The sequence below is a fragment of the Equus caballus genome, chromosome 20 (genome assembly GCF_041296265.1).
Source record: "Equus caballus isolate H_3958 breed thoroughbred chromosome 20, TB-T2T, whole genome shotgun sequence".
Classification (NCBI taxonomy): domain Eukaryota; kingdom Metazoa; phylum Chordata; class Mammalia; order Perissodactyla; family Equidae; genus Equus; species Equus caballus.
The window spans coordinates 65,335,201-65,361,934 of NC_091703.1; the positions used below are offsets into that span (position 1 = coordinate 65,335,201).

Below are 26,734 nucleotides of genomic sequence, written 5' to 3' on the forward strand. Positions count from 1 at the left end.
CACAACAGCTAAATTTGCAGGAGGTTTGTCATGTGCCAGGCACCAGTCTGAGTTCTGCAAGTATTAACACATACACAGATCCCCTGCGTGACTCTGCAGCAGGCCTGGTTACTGCCCCGTCCTGCAGAGAAGCAAAGGAAGCGCTGTGAGCAGGGGAGCCGACAGCAATGGGGGAGCAGGGCTCTCCCCGGCCCCTTCAACACCCGCCCCCTGCTCTGGCTGTGAGAAGCAAACTGATGTTTTCTGTGTGCATTTTCCACAATAGAGCACTTCAGCCAAATGACAGCCAACGGAATGGCTGTAACAGTCACCTTCCGCCCAGATTAGGGAACTCAGTATGGCAACCCCAAGGGGCCACATGATGCTCAACACTGAATGGACTGAGAGATACGGGGGAGCGAGAACTGAAACTGTCCAGGAAGAACAAAGGACCTCCGATAGCTGGTAAACAAGGAGGTATTCGTTACATTTTTCAAATAGATATGTCAGCACCAAGAAGGATGATCAAATGGACTTTTTCTATTAGGGAGAATTTGAGTCTCAAATCCAACCATAGCTACAACAAAGAAGGTTGAAGAATATCCTGTTCTGCAGGATCTTGCTTTCAGGTAAGATGTATATTTATCTAGAAGGTTCTGGACACATTCCTGCACAAAGTCCTATTGAAGTTTCCTCTGGCTCCTAAAATCCTATAACTGTTAGGTTTGTGAGAGACCAGAAATCACATTCTCAGCTCAACCAGGGAAATTAAACCTGGTCCACCTGTCAGAGGACAATGAGCCAGTAGAATGATTCGCTGCCAACCAGGACTGGCATCTGTGATCAGAAGTAAAGCAGACGTTCTGGAAGGGGAGGTCTGAGGTGCAGGGGGCACTGCTGACTCTAGGGGGAACAACATATTCCTGCTGACCCAGAGCAGGAGGAAAATGCTGCGAGGGCGCAACCAGGGTCCAGCTTTGCCCCCATCTCTCCTTCCTTCACCTCAAAAGCAGAAGTGGATTTGTTACATTAATAACAGCATTGATAACCTAAATTTCTTGAGCACCTACCATGGCCAGAAACTGTCCTGAGCACTTTACATCCATTTTCTTTTAATTCTCGGACACTATCAGGGAGATATTACTATCACTATTTTATAAATAGGGAAACTGAGGCACAGAGCAATTCAGTAACTTCCCCAATGTCACAAAGCTGGTAAGTGACAGAGTCAAGATTTGAGCCAGGATGCCTGAATTGTGTACTCCACACTCAAAATAGCCCACTTTCAGAGAAACTGGCTCTAGGGGAGGAATGACCCAAAAGCTCCTGTTCAGGGACTTGATTGATTCGAGAAATCACTGGCTGCGCATATTCGCAGTGCGGACAGGAGCCTGCGAGCTGAGCAGCAAAGCGCCCGCGGGCCCTCAGAGAGGGAGACGACCGCGCACCTGCGCCCAGAGCTGCAGCACTGAGAAATCGCACCTTCTGGAAAGGTAGCCTAAACTTTTAAAAAATAATGTGGAGCTCAGATTTTTCCCTCAATAATGTCAACTATCCTCTCAATTAAAATGTAACCAGAGACCACAACTAGAAGGACCCACAACTGAAATATACAACTATGTACTTGGGGGATTTAGGGAGAAAAAGCAGGAAAAAAAAAAAAAGAAGATTGGCAACAGTTGTTAGCTCAGGTGCCAATCTTTAAAAAAAAAAAAAATGTAACCAGAGGACAGAAAAAGAAAGAGCAGACTTCAGAGTGGTACCAGGAATGGAGGGGCAAGGACGGGCAGGAGGCAGAAAGAAAAAGCACAGGGCAGGGTTTCGTTGTCCTGAGAAGGGAGCCCATAACATTTTTAACAAATCAGATTGAAGTATTAAAGGCAAGACCAGCTATAATATGTATTTTTCTAAATTTTCAATTTTCACAAGGGAGACAAGATGAGGGCCAGGTAGAGCTGCCACTGGTGCGCTTGTCCTACCTTGCCATTCTGCCTGGACCTGTTTGTCTGACATCCTAAAAGCAAATCAGCAGAGCCCCTGGGCGGGCGGAGCACTGTCACTCTCCTGGCTCAGGGCAGATGCGGCAGCTCCGAGGGCTGCCCGTGGGCGGTGATGCGCTCCTGGTGGCGGCCTGGGACTCTGCACACACACAGCGGGTCCTCTGCCATCTTCCCATTTTTAAACTTATAATGTGGTTTATCAACAGATTTTTTGCAAATAAGAGTCCCCAGACACCATTATCGATTTTTGATAAAGGAAAATGTTGCCCATAGTGCAAGTCGATGTTAAGTGATTTGTCAACAAAATGGGTGGAAGAGAAATTGTAAGGCTATCCTATAGGTATAGAGATAATTAAGTAAATTGTAATGATGATATTTTATCAGCTCTAAAACCTCCTACTGCTACCATTTATAAAGGAGAAAAGCACTCAGTAAGGTCTGTTTTGTTTTTTTCTTTTCTGAACATCCATCAGTGACTCCAGACTTCACCATATGCTAAAATCTTCCTCTCTTGGTTCCCTTTAGCTCCAACCAGATATTCTTTCCTTTTCCAATCATAAAAATTTATCAGTTTGTGAAAACATCTTGACAGGCCCATGGATCACAGTTTTAGAAATGCAGTGTTTGAGCTATCTCCAAATGTATTCATATTTTTTTTAAAAAATATTTAATGAGAAAGCAATCCCCAAGAGCAATGAAATGGATAATTAGAAAGCAATGATGTTTGGAGCTGCAATTATAGCCATGATTGAATATGTAAGCCTCTGGCAGAATCAGAAGATGATCATTTCTTTTTCTAATTTTCCCTTAACCAAGTTTTCCAAATTCACTGGGAAATGCGTGTACACCCCCTTCCTGAACGACCCCTCGAATCCCCTCTCCTCAGCTCCAGGGCGCGGGAGCTCCCCAGCCACCGCCTCAGCAGCTCTAAGAGAAGCTGCTGGGAGGCTGCACATCTTTCCTGCTCTGAGCAGGCCTGGCTCGCGGCCCTGCCTGCGGCTTCTGCGTCTGGGCTGTAAGTCAGTGCCCGGTGGAGAGGCTGCTGCAGCCCGATTCCAGCGACAGAGGACCAGTGTGTGGAGAGAAGAGAGGCCCAGTGAGGGAACCCAGGCTCTCCACACACAGGCTCCTTTGTCGCTCAGCCGACGCAGCTGCGCTTTGTGGTTTGTGCGTGTATCCATGGGGCCGAGCAGGAATGTTCAGGTTTATTTTGGGGGATATGGGTTTCTGGAAGGTCAGCATGTCTGCAACAGGAGCTTTTAAAATAAAATTCCAGTTACTCCCTGTGCAACATGAATAGTTTGTAAACTTGGATTAATTTTCCTGTTGCTCTGACTTTTCAGTTAAAAAAAATAAACAGGAAACTATCAGTGGGGCTGGAAATGGATAGGGCCCCATTCCTTCAGAACTTTATAACAAGTGCACTGTGGCTGGACCTTGACACAATTTTTTTAAAGCATCTACTTATTCAAGAAATTAATATTCAAGTCCTGATACTTATTTTCTCACAAAAGATACAGACATGATTTATAGATCATTTAACTCTTCACGGAAGTTGGCCTTGAAAAATCAATGCCAGCCATTATTGAGTATCACTTAATATGCTTAAGTAAACAAAGAGGAATTCTTTAAATGTTACCCAATTCAGACTACCCGCTTCTACCGACTCCTCCACCTCGTCCCGCACATACACCACACGCTTACCTGGGAGACCCGTAGCTCCGGGAAGACCTTTTGGACCCCTTCCTGGAGGGCCACGTTCCCCTCTTTCTCCCAAGTCACCTGCATTTCAGTAGAGAAATGTTATTTTTCTGTATATCTATTAGAATAAAGTTCCATATTTTTAAGCTTTAACCAAAGCCAAAATTTAGAAACCAAAAGGTCATGAAGTTGCTACAAACTAGGTTGTAGTAAGCATGTAGCAGGGCAGAAATCAAGTTAATTATACTAACAGATCTAAGGGGAAAAATCAAGTGATCATATCCATGGATGCTGAAAAGACATTTGAAAAAACTGAACATGCATTCCTGATAAACATTCAATAAAATAAGAATCATGGCTACCCTCTTACCATGAAATAAGACACCACCTCTACCCAAAGGTGGCATCATGCCTAAGGGGGACACGAGAGGCAGTTCCACCATAGTCAGAACATTAGGAAGATGCCCACTCCAGCGCTATCATTTATCATTTGGTTTGAGGAGTTAAAAGCATCCCCATTTTCAAGTGATATGAGTATATATCTTAAACCCTAGAAAATCAACTCAAAATCTGCTACAAACAATAAGAGAATTCAGTAAAATAGCAAGGTAAGAAATTAATATATGGAAATCAGTAATTTTCATATATACGAACAAGAACCAGTAATAAGATGTAGTAAAAACAGATCTCATTTATCATAGGAATTAAAATATTAAATAGCTAGGAATAACTTTAATCAGAAATACACAAATCCAATATGAAAAAAAATCAACATTTCTAAAGGATACAAAGACTTGAAAATATTTTTAGATGGAACATCATCATAAAAAGTTGTCAGTTCTCCCTAAGCCGAATTTTCATCATGATCCCAATAAAAATACATATTTTTTTAGCCAAAGAGGTGATTCTGAAGTTTGTATAGAAAAATACATAACCCAGAGTAGCCATAAACACTCCAAAAGAAAAAGCAACATGAAAAGAATTAACCCTACCAGATACTAAACCAGTGAAAACGTTGTGGTACTTGGGACATGAATGGACAGACCAGTAAAACAGAATAGAAGACCCCAAAACAGGCCCAATACATATAGGAGTTTGGTTTGTAATAAAGGTGGCACCTTAAAGTGAGAAAAAGTTGAATAATTCAATAAATAGTGTTAGTTAAAAAGTGGGTAGCCAACTGGAAAAAAAAGTTGGATCTATTCCTCACACCATAATCCAGGATGAATTACAAATGGATAAAATATTAAATGTAATTTAAAAATCAGAAGAAAACAAAAGAGAATTATTTTATAACCTCAGATTTGAGTCGGCCTTTGTCGTATGATTCAAAATACGAAGAGTTACTCAAATCAATACAAAAAGGCCAATGACAATAACAAATAAGCAGAAAGCATGAGCAAGAAAGTCACTAAAGGGAAATAAAAGCGGCTTTCCTGACTTCACTCTCAAAACAAAATTAGTATAAATTAAGAATAACAGGATGCTATTTTAACCTAGAAGATCAGCAAAAATTCCAGAGTTTAATTAAACATATGCCAGCAAGTCTGTGGAAAAATACACTATTGTATATTGCGGATAAGACTAAATTGTTACAGTCTCTTGGAGGGCAATTAGACAATACCTATCAAAATTACAAATGGAAGTACCATTTTACCCAGCAATTCTGCTTCTAGGAATTTATCCTAGACATATAGAGCTGATGTTGATAATTATACAAAAGTGAAATGTAGACAACGTTTTCACTGCAGCCTTGACGTAACGGCAGAAGACTGGAAACAATCTAAGTGTCCATTAAAGGGTTAAATACCTCATGGTGCATCTACAGAACGGAATACTATGCAGCTGTGGAGAACCAGGACTCTCTTTGAAAGGACGTATTGTCTCTTTTCCAAGACATATTGTTAAGGGAAAAAAGCAAGGTCCAGAGCGCTTACTAAAGGACGATGTGATTTCATTTTGTAAAGGATGTCCGGAAAACATATATGCATATATTCCTGTACATCATCACTAGCACGCATACGTAAGACATTAGCAACAGCGATCACCTAACGGGAAGAACAAAGGAAGCTGGGCAGATGGGAGACCGACGGGGAGAGAAACCCGTCATCAAATATCTTTTTATACATTTTCAAATTCTTGAACAATGTAAATTTAGTACTACCAAAAATAAATTAATGAATTTTCAAAATCTGAAGTGTGCTGTCAAAAGTGCCCACATTTCACTACTGACTCATTATTTATGGGGAATATGCTTTGGATTACAACCAACCATGTGAATTTGCAAGACAGTTGATTGAACTTGGGGATTCAGCAGCCATGGAACAAAGTTGCCTTAATTATCTTGGCCCCTGCAGAGACCAAACCCGGAACCGCAGCCTCATTAACAACGCGGCCCCTCCTTAGTTAGCTGCTCTAGCAGGAGGCTCAATTCCCCTACCCCATTAGCACAGTATCCCATCATTATCTCATTACACTTTTAGAAGGTGCCATGATTTTACAACAAATTCTATACAAAATCATTTTTTCCAAACATCCCCATCAGCCAAACCTCATTTAATATGGAGTCAAGTTTATCGTCTAAAAAACAAAGACATGTATGCAACTAAAATAGGAAAACTACCCGTACAACGCACATTAGTCAGTCAGAAATCTCTAATTGTGAAGTGAATGTTTAAATAGCCACCATATTTTGATTTTAGCTATGAATGTCCTTGTATGAATATTTTTATGATGAATCAACTACATTTTCGGAAGAATTTAAATCTATATAAAATACTGTATACGGATACAGAGTTCCGGGTGAACTCATATGCATGTAAGCTGGTTTCTTTAAGCTCATCATCAATGTGGCCTTGCTGTATTAGGAAGATAGGACAATTAGCATTTTGAAAACTAACGGCTTCAGCACTCCTGTTAACTTAGCAATTTAAATGCCATATCTCTGTAATTCTGGAGGCTGGCAATGAGAGAGAATCTTTAAATGTGCCATATTTTCTGAAGCTATGAGACGAAGATTGTAAATTAAAATGCAACTTTCACACTAACGGTGAAAGTTACACACATTTCAGCGTGAAGCCACACCAGCTTGGAAATGCTGGCTGCAAGGAATAAGAGGGCTGTCTTAGTTGTCATGCTGTCCTCTGGTTATCGGTCATAGAAAAACACATTTCCGACGGGCTCCAAGATGAAGCCACAGGCTGCTCCACAGCAGACCGTGCCCGCAGCCGGTTCCCTGGATCGCCAAGGTTAAGCCACTTCTCCAAACCCTGCTCACGTCTTCTTTTAAGATGCACAAAAACCAGCTCAAGGAACTAAAGGTCCGCCTTTGTGGACACATGAATACAAAACACACATAATACACATACACAAGGAGTCACAAGGTACACATAAAAAGCTTGTAAAATAGGCTTTAGATAAGGCATGAAGGAAAATATGCAGTTTGAGTAGAAAACCAGCTCATTATGAATGAAGTAGCTAAAACTCAAGAAATTCTCATTGCTCCATAGTTGCTATTTATTTCGTTTATTTGAAAGCTGTAACTGATGTTCCATCTCCCTGTGAACAGATTACTATTTAAAAGGTGTTGGTCACAGTTATGACATGTGTACTTTCTCAAGCGTACATTTATATATTGACACGTCTATTCGACTCACACTAAAATATCTAAAAGGATATGCAGCCTTATTCAAAGGGACTTAAAATTAATCCAAACCCTGAATATTTAAAAACAGTGTTTCTGACATGAAAGACTAGCAATGCTAAGCAAAGTGAGCATCGAGCCAGTTCGATGCCTCTCACGTTTCTGCTTGAGTAAGCACATAAAATGACACGCAGCATGGGCCTTGGCCCTAACACATTTGTGTGATACTGTATAAAACATGTCAATGAAAAACAAAAATAATTATGACTTAAGCTTTGAGTGTGATTTGAGGGGCATTTCTACTAGCTCCTACTGAAAACGTTCCACTGTGTTTTTCAGAGTAATTTTTTTTAGGAGGAAAACAGTGATTTGATTAAGACATAGCCTGAACTGTTAAAAGCTTTAGTAAAACTTATTTGTTTGTTATTTATGTAGCAATTTCTCTGGAAAAAGACTCTCAAAGTGACTATATGACAGATCCTTCTTTATTAGGCATGAAAAAAGGCCACAGGGGACAACAAAACACATTCCTTCTCTAATTGGCTAAACATTTAAATTTCAAATGGTGGGGTGTTTATTCTCAGGGAAAATTTGATCTAAAACCTTTGGAAAGGAGAACTCTATCTGTTTTCTATTAAATACCACTGTTAACGCATGTGGTGGGACAAGAAAGGTGAGTCAAGTCACCTAGAATCACGTATTTCCAAATGTGTGACAGCGTTGATGGATAAAGAAAATCTGATCACTCCTTTCTGCCCACACCCCAAATTCTTAAAAAGTGATCAGAAGTAAAACTGAGAGAAGATGCTGCTTTAAAAGAACCCCATGACAAGACAGGGATAGGGGAGGGTGGGGAGACAAAGCCCTTTAGAAAAAAGAAAAGGACTCTATCACGTCTAGATTCTAGACTATGCCATAAATACTGTAGAAAATTAGGGGAAGTCCCTCATACGATCAAACTATCTTGATGAATGAACTCAGTGTAGAGACATCATCCAGCTTCCAAATATAGAAATACATTTTTCTTCCCTTCAAAATAAGGTTCCTCTGCTACCCCACCAGCCGCTGTTCCATCTGCAAGGGCGTCCCAGAACGCCCGGAACAGTCACCTGGTTCCCAGTGGTTCCCAGCCCTGGGTGCAAATGAAAGTCACCTGGGGAATATTTTTAAAGCCTGACGCTGAGACCCGTTAAGTCAGAATCTCTGGGAAGGGGACCCGGACCTGGAGAGTTCTGAAGCCCCTCAGGTGATTCCGGAGAGCAGCCCAGGCTGAGAAACGCAGCTGTAGGCACTCTCCTGGCATAGCAAGTAGACAGACATTTTTGTTTCTCGGAGAATAAAATGGGGCTTCAAGAGAGTTCTCTTACTAACTCAAAGCTAAGCTCTGCCCCAAATAAAGGGACTTCCTTTTAGCCAAAAATGAGGGCTATGATTTCGATAGCCCATGCAAGGTGCTCCTTTCCAATGGGAAGATGGGCGGGTGCTCTACACCAGCACATGAGCTATGTCCTAACCCCCGGCAGGCTGGGCAGAGCACAGAGCACTGGGCCGCCTCCAGGCTTCCCATTCAGTGAGTCTGGGGACTGGAGCATCTGCACGCCTCAGACGGTCCCGGACGACACTGATGCTCCAGGGCCCACTGTGTTGGAAATGCTGCTCTGGAGTGAGCTCAGGAAAGCCTGGAGTGGGCTTGAGCCCAACAACCTGCCCGAGGCAGCAGAGTGTCTGAGAAACGGTTTACAAAGCAAATGGTGACTAACCACAGAGCGAGCCTATGAAACGATTCCTGAACTAGTAGCTGAAAGCAGGACAGACGTGAGTGGCTGTGTGCCTCTTTCAGAGAAAATATCCAGTTCTCCTCAAGATGAACTCTGAGCTCTCCCCGTATTTGACTTCATCTGGCCTCTGAAAACCTTGAAATTGTGCCAAGCTTACAAGAGGCCCCAATTACGGCTTGTTTTTTAACATGCAGCTCTGCACATGCCAAAAAAAAAGGAAAAAAATCAAATATAATTAACAAAATTGTTCCAGCTGAGAGCGTAGTCAGCCAAATGCATCAGCAATTCATTTAGAGATCCAGAAAGGCAGCTTGCCTGCCCTCTGACCTTCACACCACAATGTTTATCCCTAATTGGAGCACCACCGTTTAAAAAATAAAACTCCCTCTCGTGTTCGTGATGCTGCGTCTTTCTGAAGTTCCCCAGAGAGCTGTCAGTCACTCATCAGGATACAGACTCCTCACTCTACTCAGTCCTCTCTGTAAATTACCCGGGACACACAGCCCCAGGCTGACATACTGACTCGCCCCAACTACCCACGCCATCTGCAGCAAACAGTCCTTCCGCAAGTCCTGCTGAAGACCCACCCCACTCACAATCCTATTGTTCTGCAAAACACTGGACGCAAAGGCCAGATACGCTTTAAATAAAAGGGAGGAAACAAACTCTCCCTCTCACATGTTAAGGAAGGAATAAAGTTACATTATATTTCAGAGCCAAAAAAAGCCCACCAAAACTAAATATCCAGTGTCACTTTTTAAAAGAAGAGGGATGCAGCTTCCATTCATGAAGTAATTTTTCTTACGTCATGCTAACAAATCTGACTTAGTTCAAGTAACGATACAAACATTCTAAGCTTGGTTATCATCTTAGAAGAGCTCTACAATGATTTTAGGGTCTCAAAAAGAAAATAGCTGAGTGATCCTTTACCAGATCCTGTCAAGTTTATTTTGAACTGTGACTGAGGCAGAGTGTAACTGAAAAAGATCAGTACTAAAAGTCAAGGAACCTTGATTCTAGTATGGTCTACTGTGGTCATACAGCACGGTCAAGAGCATATCCTATAACAGTTTTCTAATCTTTACAACGACCGCTGTTAAAGAGAACAATGCACCTTCTCATCTCACGGGATATTTGGAGCTTGGCAGGACACGCGAATGCATCTGAAAAAGGACAGTGCGTGTTCCTTGGCTCCACCTGGGCAAAATGACTTACCTTTAGGTCCCTTCAAACCTAGAGCGCCGGGGGGCCCTTTAATGCCTGGGAGGCCACGAGGTCCCATCTGGCCTGGGAAACCATTCTCTCCAGGGGGTCCAGGGGGACCCGGGGGACCAGGCCTGCCAGGGAGGCCAGAGGCCCCGGAGTCTGGATGCTTGAGACTAGCAGCCATCTCAGCAAGATGCTCTAAAAGATAATAAACAAAATGGTCCAGAAAAGTCAGAAACATGAAAGTAATTTAAATGAAAAGAGAGGTATTTCAAGTGCCTTTTTTCTAAATGTGTCACCAGAGTTTCAGAATTGGTGGTGAGCAATGAATAAAATGGATCCTATTTCTGTGGGCTTTCTGCCAGGAAGCTCACTGGTGCTGTGCACTCAGCTCTCCCTGGAAATATTTGGTCCTGCTGTTGTGAGACAAGGGGTGGGGGATAAAAACCTCAGAGAGCAGGGCTTAGGGGTCAGCGGTGTTCTAAAAGGATGAGTGCGCCACCTGAATCCTGGCTTCCTGGCTGAAAACCCAGAACAGGAAGAAAATGAGTTTCTTAACACAGGTAGAAGTGGATGTCCAGAAGCTTTTTAAAAGCCAAGGACGTTGCCCAGAATTAGTACTGACACACCATTTGAGACCTAGCCTCACATTTTTAGTTTGAATAAGTAACCTGAAATATCCTGAGGATTCGTGACTTCTTATAAATTCTCCTCTCAAAAGTTTTTTCATGCTTGGAATAGACAACAGGCATTAAAAATAGCCTGCTTCTTGGGAATGGTCACAGTCTGACTTAAAAATTAATAACTGTGTGGGCTTTTTCAAGAACCAGTAAATAGATTAAGAACCATCCACTAAAACCATGGAGAACAAGAAAACTTTCCCATTAAAATACTCTAAGGAAATAGTCTAGTGTAATATTTTTTAAAGCTTTAGGGTGTGGAGAAGAATATGAATTGAAAGCACATTTCTAACCAACATTTTTAAATTGTTTAAATGCGAGTAGTCTGAGTTTGCCTTATGTAAGTAAGAGTTAGCATAAAATCAATTTTCCAGATATGTAACATCTAAAATTGAAATAGCCTTTCAAGACAAAACGTCTGCAATATTAATTTTCAAATATAGAGGTGACAATTTCATTATGAAAAGCCTTGCAAGTCTACTAGACAAACTATACTATCTCCTGAACATACAGAAGAAGAGTATTTCTTCATGATAGAATCAATTCCGACCAGACTAAGACAATTATTTGTTAGAAGGCCCCGTTACAGGTTCTACTCAGTGATACGGTGTTTTCACACATCCTCCGTGACTGTGTGGTTTCAGAACTAGATCGATTCCAAAATGGCTATGACAACTAGCAATCGTCATAGCTACAGGCGAATTTAGATAAAGGTTAACAAATGTGAAAATATATCACCATTTTGGTAAAATACTAGCTATTGATTTTCTACATTTGCGGTTCACGAGTAGAGAGAATGTCCTTTTGCTTCCTCTGGGCACAGAGTCCCTCCTTTCCTTCTCATACAGTCTACAGAGAGATTCGAGGTCAGTGCCAGGGATCCACTGTGTGTAGGATGTTAAGGAGGGAAAGATCCCGAGAATTTGTGTTCCAAAGGGAGAAAAAAGCTGTATGTGAGTCTGTGTGTGCATGTGTGTGTACCTTCTTGTAAATTAACCCCCTTGGGAAAAAAAAAAAAAAGAAAATCCAGGCAAAGACAGAAAGGTAATATTTTTCTTTGAGGCTCTGAGTTATTGTGGATGGCAACAAACTGGATACAACAGAATTGACATTACTATTATGCAAAATCTCCCCCTTTCAAGCATACAGCAAGTCAAGCCACTGTGCGTTATTCACCTTGCATCACTCTCATGCAAACCTGCTTGATGTGCTGGTCTGTTGGAGCTCTACCCTGGGACAGAAGAGAAGACAGACAGTTCACACACGGAACCACAAAGAGGACATTGTACCTCCTAAACTGACAGGCTCAGCAAGGACCCGGCGGCTGGCTTTGCAGGAGAGCTGGCCCCTGCTGCTGAGGAGTTGCTGTCTGGTCCAGCCCGGCTGCCCCCTCACCGTCAGCCCCACCCCCAGCTGCCATGGGATGGAGTCTCCAAAGGGAAACCCCAGGGCTGCCCACCACTCACTGGAGGGCCCTGGACACCGGGCAGGCCGGTGGCGCCCTGTTCTCCCTGCACGCCTCTCGGTCCGGGAGGTCCTCTTGGTCCTTCCTCTCCAGGAAGCCCCCGACTTCCTTCAGGCCCCCTCGAGCCAGGCTCCCCAGGGTTACCCGCCTAGAATAAAACGACACATTGTAACACCCAGGGTAACACAGACAGCGTCTGCTTAACATTAACACAAGCTCTCACATGAAACTCCCGGTTTACTGACATTCTGTCTGCTAAGAAGCTACATTCAGGGGTTACAAATCCTCAGGGTAAAGACACAGATGCCACCCAACGACTGGGTCTCTGAGAATTCCAGTTCTAGTAAACTTGTAAATACTCTTTCTTTTTGGTTATTACTTCAAAACGTTAACTGGAATAGCACATTTTTAAAACCACATCTGTCATACTTTAAGCTACTTCCTAAGAGCAAGTTAGTTTTGAATAAGACTTGTTAACTTTTTCTGGCTACAAAAAGGCCACCGAGTCCATACAAGACACGTTGCTTTGCATATCATCAATGAAGAAAACATAAAATAAAGATATTTCCAAGAGTATAGGTTATTTAGCTTTTATAACATTCTTTGGAGAATTTGAGGAAGGCAGATGTATCCAGGAACTGTAAAATACTAAGATAAACTAAATGAATACAGTTAAAATGGTACATTTAAAATGCTGTCTTTAAAATTAATGCATTTAAAATACTGGAACAAAAAGAGTGAGTCCACCATTTATCTAAGTATTGAGGAAGTTAAAAATCTAAATATTGAAAAGGTTAAAAATAAACTGTTTCCTTAGCACAAAAGCATATACCAGTTAGATTTTTTTTTTCCTGAAAGCAAGCCACTAAAGGCATTTTTAAAAGTCTTCATCTACAATAACTGCTTTTAAAAGAGACTAAATTAATTCACTTTTTGCTGAACCACCTGCGGTGGCATCTGTGGCACAGTAGTTACAACGTACTGCTGTTTACAGAATAAGAATGAGAAGATGAAAGGACGGGCGGCGCCAGGGGTGCTGGTGTGCAGGACTGGAAGGCTCACGAAGCAGCCCAATGCTGCTTCTTTTCATCCATCTAGAAAGAGCCAACTCTTCCAAACGTGCTCTAAACTGAAGGGAAGAAGGGGATGAAGCAATGCTTTCACTAGACACAGCTAAGCGAGGCTCAGCCAGGGCGCTTTCCCAATCTCTCTTTATGCAAAACGTTGATACTCATCTAAGTCAACCTGCCCAAATTGCTTCTATGAAGAAATTACGGCTTAAACAACTTCCTGAAAGAGTGTCAGCAGGGAGAGCTAGATGTCTATGGAAGGCTGGGGAATTCTGGGGTGCAGAACTGTGACATCTTCTGAACGAAGTCAGAAATGCACTTCAGAACTGGCAGAAAACAAAGGAGATCAATCAGAGTGCATGATGTTGCTGGCAACGTCTGGAAAATTTCTAGAACGAGCGACAGGACTTTTCTGATGAAGAGATCAAGGGCCAACATGGCAGGCCCTCTGAAGGGCCCTGTTCTTTGGGAAAGGACTCCTTCACTGAGGAATGGGACACTGTAGCAGAAATTGGCACAGACTTCACCGGCTCATCAAGTCTGTCTGCTGAAATCACCAAGGAGAGAGAAAGTCCTTCTGTTAGTAACTATTTCTCCTGATTCTGGGACAGTACCCTGCAATTTCATCAGGATTACCTGGGCTGCATCAGAGAAAACAGGGGTAGAAAGGGAGGGGTGATAAATCAAGAGCTAATTTCTAGTATTGTAACCAAATTTAAATGAAATTAACTCATTTTGACCACTGCATTGTTCATTCACTGTTTTCTTTTATAGCTTGAATTCTTATCATTGAACATTACTGATTATTTCTGGATAGTAAAGTAGGACTTCTATGACCAAATTCTATCAATGTTTACTCTTTACGTTTTTCTCAATCTTAAACCATTCTGTCAAAGATTCTCAGGCATAAAGATGTTACTTGAGCTTGAGACTGCCACATGGTGTTTAGAGGCCTCTGTAGATAGGTAAGTTAATACAATGTAACAATTTCCATCTCACTGGTGTGTGAGGAGCCCGCGCACTGTAACCAAGTCTGGGTGGGTCCTCCTGGAGAAAGTTGGGCTGAGGATGCGCTGAATGCTTACATAGAGGTGGCTACTCTAAGGCAAGAGGAACCATGCTCCAGGCTAGAACAGCACAGGGCGTTACAGAGCAGCCAGCCAAGCAAGAAAAATGGCAGACAGAGGGAGTTCTACAGGCAGGAGATGAGGCTGGAGAGGCGGAGACCTCTTCATCGAAGGCTTTGTATACTTTGCTAAAAGTCTGATTTTAGTCTATAAAATATCATTCTTGAAGGGTTTTAAGCATAGAATGGATAAATAGTGGGCTTTATCTTTTTATCGAGATTACTTTGGATGCCACGAGGATATGCTGGACAGCGACAGAGAGGCGTGAGGGAGATTCCAGAAATAGGATGGACTGAGAGAGTAACTGGAAGCTGGTGGTAGTGGCATTTGAGATGGAGGTCTGAGCTTCATCTTTTCTCCTTCTACTATCTTAAATTCCTTATTCTATTAGATGGGCATTCCTTTCAAATGAGAAAATCATCCCAGGTTTGCTATAATTGGTTCTATAATTCTAAATACATCTCTTCTCTAAGGACATCAGTTTAGTTTCGGTAAGATGATGAATTGAATGAGATGATCATCTTCGAGCTCTAATAATTCTCTATTTTCTTGTGCAGTATGCCCTTATCTTACTTTCCCACCTAGAACACACACGAGATTAAGAAAATCACTGAAATAATGGCAGTGGTATAACTGCCAATGACATGTGCTTATACTCATGTGCCCACAAAGCATGAGTCAGTTCTTTTAAAATGACCCATTTGTGGAAGAAATTACCATGTCATACTCACTGAGCCTCCTATAATATGAAAAAAAGTCCTTTAGAGTGGTTAGTTCAAAAGGCAGATCCATTTACACTGTTGTGAGGTTTTTTCCCTGGGAATGGATTAATCTATAACTTAAAGAATAAATTTAGTCATTAATTTCTTTGAAGGTAAGTCCTTTAAGAATTGAATTTTAGAATGATTTTGTAAAGCAAAGCACTGCATTTTCTAGAGCTTTACTGATGTTTTTATTTTTTATACCATTACTGTTCATTATACTTACAGATCCCTTTGGGCCGGGTAATCCTATATCTCCCTAAATCAATAAAACAAAATTATATTAGAACAATGTATTCACATTTGAAAGTTTACTAAAAACATTTAAAAGGTTATTGGGCTGCTGAAATCTATAGAAAACCATGAACAAACAAACCCTAGCACCGTAAAAAAAAAAAAAAAAAAAAAAACCCAGTAGGTTCTAGAACTTTGGTTTCTAGTCCTAGTTCTGCTAGTTAACTTTGTGACCCTGTGTGAGCCCTGTGACCTTCCAGCCCTTGGCTAACTTCTCTGTGAAATAAGAGGGTTGAATCAGAGCTTTCTAAGGCTCCATCCAGATCTAAAATGCTAGGGGATAACAATTAAAATATGTAAATAGGAAGATATTAAACTATCATGCTGTAATGAAATATAACAGAATTTAAACCTGATGACTTCATTATGAAACTCTAACCATATTTTAAAACTCATCCCTCAAAAGTTTATGCGACCAAATATGCATGTTTTTATGCTTAGAAAAAAACCTGAAAATCTCCCACCACTAATTCTAGACATGAATTCAGCTCAAGTTTTAGCATATCAGTTCATCTCCACTACAAAGCAGAATGATTCAAAACATGCTCTTAGCCCATAAAATGACTAATTTTAACAGAAAGTAAATTGAAATAATCTTTTTTAAAAATTTACTTAATAGTTAGGAAGCTTTGCCTAATTCAGATGTTACACTTATAGTAACTCTAAATCCTGAAAATCTGAATAAAACATTACCAGAATTTCTTCCTGCACTAAAAGCTCCCTGAAACCATCTCATGAGAAATTTCTCCTCCCCACCCCAAAGCAGCAGACATCGGTTTCCACGCTGGTCCTGTCGGATTGCGTCGAAACCTTGGGGAGAGCCAGCAGATGGCTGGAGCAGTTCTGCAGTAAAGATGGCCTCTCCCATTCTTCCTGCTGCCTGCAGACTTAGCAGCATCTTCTGGAGATGGAGTCCTTTGTTGGGAAGGTTTTAGACCAGAGAGAATGCCCACGGGCACACTGTGAGCCACAGCTTTCCAACTAGAATAAAATTCTAATTTCGTTTCCATGAGATGCACTCTTCTTAGACTTTCTAGTCATGTAAGAATCAGCGTGAATGTCTAGATGTAAGGCCACAAGAAAATTCGCCATCTATAAGGGAACACTTTGTTCTCCCAACATTCAAGGCCAGGCCTATCAATTTTGGGGTATGTCCCCTCTGCTTTACCTGACCTTGGCTGTAACATTGGGGAGTCATCTGTTAGTTTATATGAGAAACATCTTGCCTTTAAAGCAGGCAATGAGGATAACAGTGTCAGAGAAAAGAAATAATTTGTGTTTCTAATACAGTTCCAAACTGGTAAGGCTCCAAGATTAACCAGGAAAAAAAAACTTACAAGTTCACCCCTTTCTCCTGTTTCACCTTCTTCACCAGAGGCACCCTAAAAATTAAGATTAAAAATCACATTTTAAAATTTGTAGCCTCTTAGCTCAATTTTAACCAGTCAACATTGACACACATTCACAAGCGCCCACAGCGCTCCCAGGACTGTGCAGAAATAGGAAATGCTCTCCATGGCTTTCCAGGCTAGCTGTCAGTCCAAATCAGAAACAGTCCAGAGAAAAGCCAGAAGGCAAGGCTGAGTTTCTGCTAAGGTTAAGAATTAATGCATGCATCCAGCAATTTTATAATTAGGTAATCCTTGAAAAAGGGCACTCACAGTAGAAAAAGGAACTCAGAGAAAGGACTAAGTTGAATTCACATGCATAGTTTATTTGCTGAGGTCTTGAGAAAGAAAAACTTAAAACATCACGATGTGGCTATGGAAGGCTCCATCAGACACGAGTAAACCAACCCGGTGAATGAGAGAGACAGGGCCACTCTTTTCAAGGGAAGGACAATGTGAGTCCTGGAGGCAGAGGCATCATTAGCGCCAGCTTCTTAAAATAGTAGATAAGGCCATAGACCGACTAAACTAGGTGTCACTCACTAGGGAGCATATTGAGAAAAGCTGCTAGCCTCCACCGTGTCCCTGACACCCACAGACCAGCCAGCGCCTCCAGCTGGCGAGGCGCATTAATGCATGTCAAACGCCACAATTCGCAGGATTCAAATGATGCCACCCACCTGCTCACCCTTTGGACCAGGTTCACCGACTACACCCTGTAATGAACAAGATATAAGGCTTTGTCAGTATTTTGGGATTTTTAACTGTATAATTTCAAATGAACCAACTCCCCTTGTCGGACTAGAGGATAAGCACAAGTAAGAATAATGTGCTGGAAGAGAACTCCCTGCCTCCCCACCTACCAAGAGTCAGGTAAGAGATGGAGAAACTGACAAGGGTCCAAACATCGCTGGCAATTTGGGGCTCTCTCTGATCACATCCACATAAAATCTGACTAGTAGGAATGTAAATTTAGAACTATAGGATGAGTGACTGTAACTTGAATATTTGCTTTTCTCGGGGTTTTTTTCTTTCCGAAAAATTAGTAATATTAATAGATTTTTTGCTTCTTAATCTCAACTCTCAGTATTTTAAAATACCTTTCTTGATAGCACTCTATGATAAATTCTAGAAAAATTCTCCATTGGGCCAAAAGCGAGCTTGGTTTCTCCACGCAGTAGAAATCACCCTTCCAGATGAGGGACTTCCTGGAGGAGTAGATACCTTACCCTGTCACCTCTCATCCCAGGCAGTCCAGGGGGGCCAGGCAAGCCGGGGAGGCCAGGGCTACCGAGAGAACCCTGAAAAGCAAACACGAGTCCCCAGAATGACGGTTACTGCAGCAGCCACGGCACACAAGCCCTGGGTGTGTGGACTCCGCGGTCGGCCTAGCTCTGCCCTCCCACCCTCCCCGGGAGCAGCCCCCTTCCCGTCGCGAGCGCGGTCCTTCCCAACAGCGGCCCTTTCAGCGGAGCCCCTGCCGCGGACGGTCAGCTGCTCCGGCTGCGTAAACAAGCGCTTGTGTTTGCAGAAGTGAAAGGCAGCATTCACGCACAGCTCTGTCCGGTTCCAAGAACAACCAGAGGCGAAACGCAGCCATTCGCGTCTCTGCCGGCTTTAAAATGCACGCTACAGACCACACGGATTAAAATACGCTCTGAGGGTCCCCCCGGTGTAATCTGAAATTCCATATTTACATTTTCACACATTCACCTCACAATAGAAGTCAAGTAAAGATGATTAAATTGCCCTTTGTAAGCTGTTTTCCTCTCCTTGCTTATTTTTTAAAATTCACCGCGCTTTGCATGAAGCCCAGAAAGTGCTGGAGACTGGAGATATTACTTACCAGTTTACCTGGTGGGCCTGGGGGTCCGACTGGTCCTATTTCTCCTCGGCTGCCCTGGAAAAACACACACCTGACTGTCACCTGGACAGTTCGCCAACACTCAAATGCTTAAGCACTATGTCAACAAAATAACATTCTCCCTGGGTTTTGCTTAAATATAAAAGTCATCAGAGCATTCTCCCCGTCCTCAACTGCAGGCAGAGACCCTTGCATAGGGGGCCTGAGCCCCCTCCGTGTTCATCGTGCAGCGAGCACTCTAATGCTGTTCATCATGAGTCCAGACCCCTAGATAGAAACAGTATCCAGATGATGCGGCAAGTAGTAATTTTAAGCATTGAACTTATTTACAGTTATCTGCGTACGTGTGTTATCCTCTCATACACACTAGGTGTTCTTGAGGTGATGAAGGTTTGTTAATTTTGAATTTCACATAATGCCTAAAACTCAAGAGTAAATTTCAGGTCTACAGGAAACTTGAAAGCAACATCTGGCAAACGATGTTGAACTTCAGGAGTGAAAAAAGAGACACAGGACAGAGACATTTGCCCTTAAATTACTACTGCAACTTCAAAAAGACATACATAGCAGGAATTTATAAAGCTTCTGAGATAAAAAAATTCTTTGTTCTACTCATTCTTGTTCTAAGCATGTCTTCAAAGATTAAATAGAATTTGGAAAGCACAATTTATAATGACGTTACGCCAAAAGCAACATTCTAATTTCATCTTGTGAGCCAATTTCAATTTTTTATTTGAAACTCTTAAGCCCTTTGAAAAGGGAGACACACAAATCTTCGATTTCTTTCCCCAAGAACTTTGTACAGTTTTATGCAGTCTGATATAAGCTTGTTTTCTTTCTAACGCATGTTCAACTAAGCTGAACTCTGAGGTTATGGGATAAATAATCACATTTCCTCGACAATGTATATAAAAATGAAAGTAGTCTTTTGAGTGCATTTTTCTTTAAAATGACACAACTTCATATTAATGCTTAATATTCATAAATGTTTCTGAGAAGATCATCCTGATCTGATTCCTACGCTACTCATTTGTCTATAAGTTGAACCAGGTGTCAAGATCCACAAACCTTCTGAATTTTCAATTTCTCTACAGGATTAAGAAACGTTTGCCACATTACAAGTCTCTAGCTATGAGCTGTAATTTCTTGGCGTGCTTTCACATGACTTCTAGGTGATTTAAACCAAATGTTTTTAAATACATTTCAAAAATGTTTACATAAGCAACCCATGTAGTGTATGAGTTTGGACAATACATTGCTCCTTAACCCTAGTGAGCAGCTTGGAAGGCAGAAGCAGCACCCCATGAGGATGGATGCTGGAAAGATGTAAGTCTAGATGAAAGCCAACCTCTGCGATAGAGTTTTCTATCCATTTATAAATATAAAGATGGGGTTCCACCCCATTAATTTGGCCCAGCACTTAGAGTTCAAGACAGATCCTCTTTTTTTAATGGTTTTTGGTGAGGAAGATTGGCCCTGAGCTAATATCTGTTGCCAATCTTCCCTTCTTTTTTTCCTCCCCAAAGCCCCAGTACATAGTTGTGTATCCTAGTTGTACATCCTTCTAGGTCTTCTATGTGGGATGCTGCCACAGCATGGCTTGATGAGTGATGTGTGGGTCTGCACCCAGGATCCAAACCAGCAAACCCCGGGCCACCAAACCAGAGGGCACAAACTTAACCACTACGCCACCAGGCCGGCCTCAGATTTTCTTTACTATATCTGCTCTGATGGAATGTTCAAATATTTTCTGAACTGCATCATGACTGAGATCATAAATGTCATCAGGCTAACGTGACTTTAATTCACAGAACAATTAGTCACCATTGGTGGGAAAAATAATCTTGACACAACCTCAAGCATTCCCTTCTAAATAAATGAACCATTATGCCATCTCATGCAAAATAAAGATGAGTAAGGTACTTTTTCTCTCTTCCACAAACCAAAGGGCTAAATTAAAATAAAGGACTATATAACCTTTCATTTATTTTTGGAGAGATTAATTATCTTTCCAGTCAAAGACAAAGATTTTCTCTGCTAGAATCTTATTTCCTCTATCCTTCATGAGCTCTTATTATTCAGTTCATAAATATTTTCCAGCCACTGGCAGGCCCCTGATAAAACATATGAAGGGCTCAGGACCCTAGTACAGTCCGCCTGCTCTGCTGAGCTTCTGTACTATGAGAGCCCGACTCATGCGGGACGGGGGAGGGATGGCGGGACGGGGGAGGGATGGGGGAAGCTGTGGCCATTTACTCCTCCGTTACTGCAGTGAAGAGCATGTGGCTCCTCATTTTTATTTCACTTCGATCCTATAAATGCTTGGCTCTTCTAAACTTAGGTATTTCTATAGAAATCTTCTCAGTGTGAAAAAAGGTAATGTTTATTTTCCCAACAATGACCAAATAGCCACGAACAAAGTGCTAGGGCAAGATTTTCTGATGGCCATTCTTCTGCGTATTTCTATGTATTCTAAAAACATGCACATTCTTCTCTAAGTTCTGCAATTTCACCTGCAATTAAGATGAACAGGAATAATCAAGATATAAATAGGAATCTCTAAAAACGTAAATTAAACTGAACACATTCTGGAGGGAGCAATTAACCGTGACCTGCTAACCACGGGGTGCTAAATAAATCACAAGTCTCCCGGGTTTCAACAGCTGTGGTGATAACCACATCCTCAGACGTGGGTGAGGGCGGCTGGTAGAAAAATGGCTATTCCGCCCAGTGCTAATATTGACAAACCCATGACAACAGGAGTTATGATTTTCAACAAGAGAATTGGAAGGCACCAGAAAAAAGGCAAAATCCGACCATTAAAAACGCAAGGACAGAGGCTCTGTTTTCTCTTGGCTGCTCTGTACCATCATCACCTGTCTCTCCAACATGTTCAGACACACCTGCCCGTTCATCCCTAGTCAGGAAGCCAGTCAAGGTTGTAAAAGGAGAGGCAGACCCTCCACCAGTGATTCCCCGCTCTGGCTGTGCGGCAGAATCCCCAAGGAGTGTTTTAGAAATACGTATCACTGGATCTCTTCCGCTACTCCATCTCCCCATTCTCCCTCCATGGTCCACCCCTCTCTCCCAGATTCTGATTCTGTAGATCTGGGGCATGACCCAAGAATCTGGGCTTATGTTGTGTTGGTTTGTTTTCACCAGCTTTACTTAGATTTTTGTTAAATGCTCCCTATAAAAGCTCCATAAATATTAAAATTTAAAAATTGCTAAATATGTCTATACCATTGGAATTTGGCAAGCTAACTTCAAATAAAAACCATCCTGTGGAGCCTTGACTTGAACTGTCAGGGCCTCAGGAGGGCAGAATGAGGGTGCGGACACCCAGCCCCATTGCCAGCTCTGAAGCCTGGCTCTGCTGTGCATGAGCTAACTGCGGGCACCCAACTTAACCCCTCTGTGCCTCAGTTTCCTCATGTATAAAATGGGGATAAAAACAGTACCTATCTCAGGGCTTCTGAGAGAACTGAATCGATTCACAAAATACTTAGCACAGTGTCTGGATCATACTGAGAACTATAGAAGTGTTAGTTATTATTTATTTCAAAGGACTAAAGAAATCAAAGTCATGTTTTTTAATCAAATGTTTAACTAAATGTTCTCTGCCTTTCAAATATCCCAATTCTCTTTAAAAGCACAAGTTGCGCTTGGAAAAACAAGTCTGAAGTCCTTGTTTCTGTCAAGACCATTGATCACCAAGAAGGCACATTCTTTATAAACAAGTACCGGAAGCTGCTTTGTGAAACTCACTTCAAAAAATACAGACAAATAATTCAATTTGGAAGTCTCCCTTTTAAATGGAACTATTAGACTTTTAAAATATCATAGAAAAAATCAATTTCATTATAGTTCTGTTGTCATAATTATTTTACAAAGAAAGTGGATTTTATTCCATTGTGCCCTAGATTGTGATGGTGGTTGTATTTGCCTGTTTACACAAAATGGTAACTAGCCAAAGAACGAACACTATCCTAGTACCTTGCGAATTTTAAAAGTGGGAAATGATAAATCGCTATACTTAGTCTGTATTATACACTAAGTACCTGTCTCTGGCATAAAGGATGCTGATCAACCTGGAAGATTAATTATGATTTCTATAGAGCGTTGCCTTTACAATCTCATTTTCATATTAACATTAGAAGATCATATTAGTCCTGCTACATGATAATTTTTAGGTTTGCCACAAAGTTATTTTAAAACTCTATTCACTTTTACAGCATGATATGGTTTGTATTTCTCTCTAGTGTAGGTTTACATATTCCCTCAAGCACAGAAGCAGATCAAAACCCGTCTAAAACATAACCATCACTAATGGCTGCTTCACAAATTATCGATGACAGGGGTAACATTCCAGGGCCTGGGTGGGGTATGAAGGCAGCTTAGATCATTCAACAACACCCCATGTGGGAACGTCTGTGCCTGAGGGTTTTGGTTGGCAGTGGGCACCTTGAAGAGAGTGAGACAGGCTCTGTGCTCCAGGAGCATGTCAGCTTCAGAACACTGGAGGCAGACAGCACGGCACTCACCCCAGTCAGAACCACGAGGGCAGAGCAAATACAACCCACTCAGCAAAAGCTCTAGCAAGTTCTGAGAAGCCTGGGAGAGGGAAGTGGACCAGGAGCCACAGCATGGCAGCCCAATCCCGAGGCCCCAGCCACTTGCCTGCTCTAAACCAAGAGTCACCCAGACCCGGGTATAACCCCAGCAGAGCATGATGGAAAAAGCCAGAAGCATCGTCCAAGTGGTAAAGGTACGTGCTCCTGTGTCATCACTGAGAGTGCTAAAAAACCCCAATCATCTTTGCTGTGGTGTTGGCAAAAGTTGATGGAACAACAGTGGGGAAAGGGGCAATACCACTTAATTTCAAAGACTTGCTCCAATTAGCCCATTAGTAGGACACATTAGAAATAGGTTTTTATCCCTTCTACTCAGCTTCTCGATTTGTGATTTGCAGGAAAAACTGATCAAACTCATGAGGAAGAGTTGAAAATGTGTAAACTTAGCTATGAAACTGAAATTAATGACAGAAAATGAAAAAACAAATGTTTCTTTCAGTAAGTAGATTTGGTGTTAAAACTCTGATGCAGAACTATAATATTTATAACCTCTCCTGACATTTTTCTGAAAAATTTATAGTAGGTGAGAAGTCAATTATTTCCAACATAAGCAGCATAGCAGGATTTATTTTACCTCCAGTTCATTTCAAGAAATATTTACTGATCACTACCTTACAGCGGCCCTTGAGTAAAGAGATGCAGAATCACAAAGGCGGATCAGACCCAGCAGTTTCCACATGGGGCCAAAAGAAGCCAAAAGGGGTCAAGGGTTACGGGGTTCAGAATAAGGAGAGACCACTTCTACCTGGGGTTTGGGGCAGGGTCAGAGATGGTTTCATTGTAGAATTGACATTTTGATCACATCTAAGAGAGCACATGGGATGTTGAGTCAGAGACGTGGCGAGGAAAGCTGTGTAAATGAAGATATAACAAGAGAAACCAGGCAGGCTGAGGAGAGCAGAGAGCATCTGGGAATTAGCATGGAGTCTGGCTTGACTTGAATACAGGCTCTGAGCAAGGCAGAAGTGGGAAGCAAAACAAGGGGGTAAACAGACAATTTAATATTTTGGACTTTCTTTTATTGTCAATGGAGATCCACCAAAGATTTTTAAATGGAGAAGAGAAGCGATGATAGAAGCTGTACTTTGGAAAAAAGAATATGGCAGAGCGTGCAGACCAGGAGCACTGCCATTCCCCAGGCCTTTGGAACTGTGTTAGACGTTTTTGCTTGTCACCTGACTGTGGGGACACAACTGGCGCTCCAGGACAGAGCTTATAGGTGCTGGACACCCTGCAATGTGTGAGAGTTGTAGAGAACAAAGAACTGTCCCAACCAACACACCAGCGTCCCCTGTTGGGTGACACTGGTAGGGGAAGAAAAGACTGGAGCTGGGAACGCAAACCAGGAGCCCACTGCAGGCAACAGCCAAGGAGGCAGGAGAGGGCATAGAAAAAGATCAAATGTAAGAGACCTTGAAAAGATGGCTGTAGACTCAACAGGTCCTCCTGAGGCAGGAAATACGATGGAAGAAAAGCACCAAGGCTTTGAGCCTCAGTGATAGGAGCAATGGAAGAATTTGGACTCTTACAGAAATTCAAAACTGAAAACCTACATCAGGCTCAAAACCTGTGCAGGCATAACTTCCTCCCATTTGCCCCCCCTCACATAAGAGAATTAAATGCCCTCCATCTCTTTCTGTGGTTCTGCCTCTAGTCTGTTCCATTACACATCCCATGGCACTTAACTGGTGATGGTCAAGCCCTCTCCACCCGCGTCATCCTTTGTGTGACATGGCATACAGCAGGTGCTCAGTCAGCGCTCCTTCAACAATACTCAGTTTTCTGCTCTTTCTATGAAGTGAATACCAGACGTGATAGTAAACATTCTCAAAGTTCCAGAGCCCTCTCCCGCACTGTTAAATCTTCCTGGACTGGTCATGTAGCATCTTCACTGTCTTAGAAACGTGATCCAGCTACAACCTCATTGCTTTGACAGTCAACTGAAGAAAAGTATTTTAATTAGAAATTCACAGCCTGCCTTCGAGTAAGAGAGAAGAAAAGAGTAAGTGAGGGGGGAGTGGGCAAGGAGCATAATGAGGAACAGTAGCTAGTTTCTTTGGCTGCAGATAAACTTCTGGAAACCACCTGGTAGCGGTCAGTTGACAAACATCTGAGAGAAGTGGAACAACTCCGCTCTCCACTCTGTAAGACACCTGGAATAGTTCACTTTCCTCAAGCATGAGAATCCTCATTCAGCGCGCCTAAGAAATGCTTTGAAAGAAGTAACAATGATATTTGGAAATGCTTCTCTGTTAACTTGGAGTTCTTTTCACCCAGCAGACTTTGAAAATAAGAATGTAAACTGAAGGCCATGGAGAATGTTTGAAAGTTAAATTTAAGTGCAAAATGTTTAATTTCCTAAGCAGTTTCTCTCTAAGGATTCAACTATATCTAAAGAGGAAACATATTGCCATATTTGCTGGAAAGTAGACACTTTTACAAACTCATACTAAAAGAAGCCTGGCACTTTCTCAAAAGGTTAAACAGAGTTACCATACGATGCCGCAATTCCACTCCTAGGTATGTGCTCAAGAGAAATAAAAACATATGTCCACACAAAAATTTGTACAAAAATGCTCATGGCAGCATCATTCACAACAGTAAAAAAGTGAGAACGACTCAAATGTCCATTTGATGAATGGATGAATAAAATATGGTGTATCCACACAATGGAATATTATTTGGCAATGAAAAGGAATGAAGTACTGATATATGGCACAGCATAGATGAAACTTGAAACATTCCACTGAGTGAGAGAAGCCAATCATAACACAAGAAAAATCCACATATTGTATGATTCCATTATATGAAATTTCCAGAACAGGCAAATCTATAGGGATGTGAAGTGGGCAAGTGGTTGCCTAGGGCTGAGGGGCTGGGGGAAATGTTGAATGGCTGCAAGTGGATACAGAGTTTCTTCTTTGGGTGATCAAAATATTCTGAAATTGGCTGTAGTGATGGTTGCACAATTCTGTGAATATACTAAAAATCAACGAATTGTACACTATAATGGGTAAATTATATAGGACAAGTTATATCTTAATAAAGTTGTTGTTATCACACTAAAATATTTCCTTCAACATGGGATGAGAGCAGAATGTGTCATCATGCTTTTTTTCAATACTTCATTTCTGCTTCCACTTT

The 26,734-nt window shown here is 41.8% G+C and overlaps 1 protein-coding gene across 3 annotated transcripts in view; it reads right to left on the reverse strand.

Moving 5' to 3' along the window:
- COL9A1 (collagen type IX alpha 1 chain) overlaps positions 1-26,734 on the reverse strand; it is an 82,214-nt gene that overhangs the window by 5,424 nt on the left and 50,056 nt on the right. For all 3 annotated transcript variants that reach the window (XM_070245774.1, XM_023625142.2, XM_023625143.2), the window contains 9 exons: positions 18,939-18,992; positions 18,322-18,393; positions 17,773-17,808; positions 17,042-17,086; positions 15,637-15,669; positions 12,454-12,600; positions 12,164-12,218; positions 10,317-10,505; positions 3,684-3,761 (listed from right to left, as the gene is read on the reverse strand). In XM_070245774.1, coding sequence (XP_070101875.1) covers positions 3,684-3,761; positions 10,317-10,505; positions 12,164-12,218; positions 12,454-12,600; positions 15,637-15,669; positions 17,042-17,086; positions 17,773-17,808; positions 18,322-18,393; positions 18,939-18,992 — 709 coding nt within the window. The remainder of the gene's footprint in view (positions 1-3,683; positions 3,762-10,316; positions 10,506-12,163; positions 12,219-12,453; positions 12,601-15,636; positions 15,670-17,041; positions 17,087-17,772; positions 17,809-18,321; positions 18,394-18,938; positions 18,993-26,734) is intronic.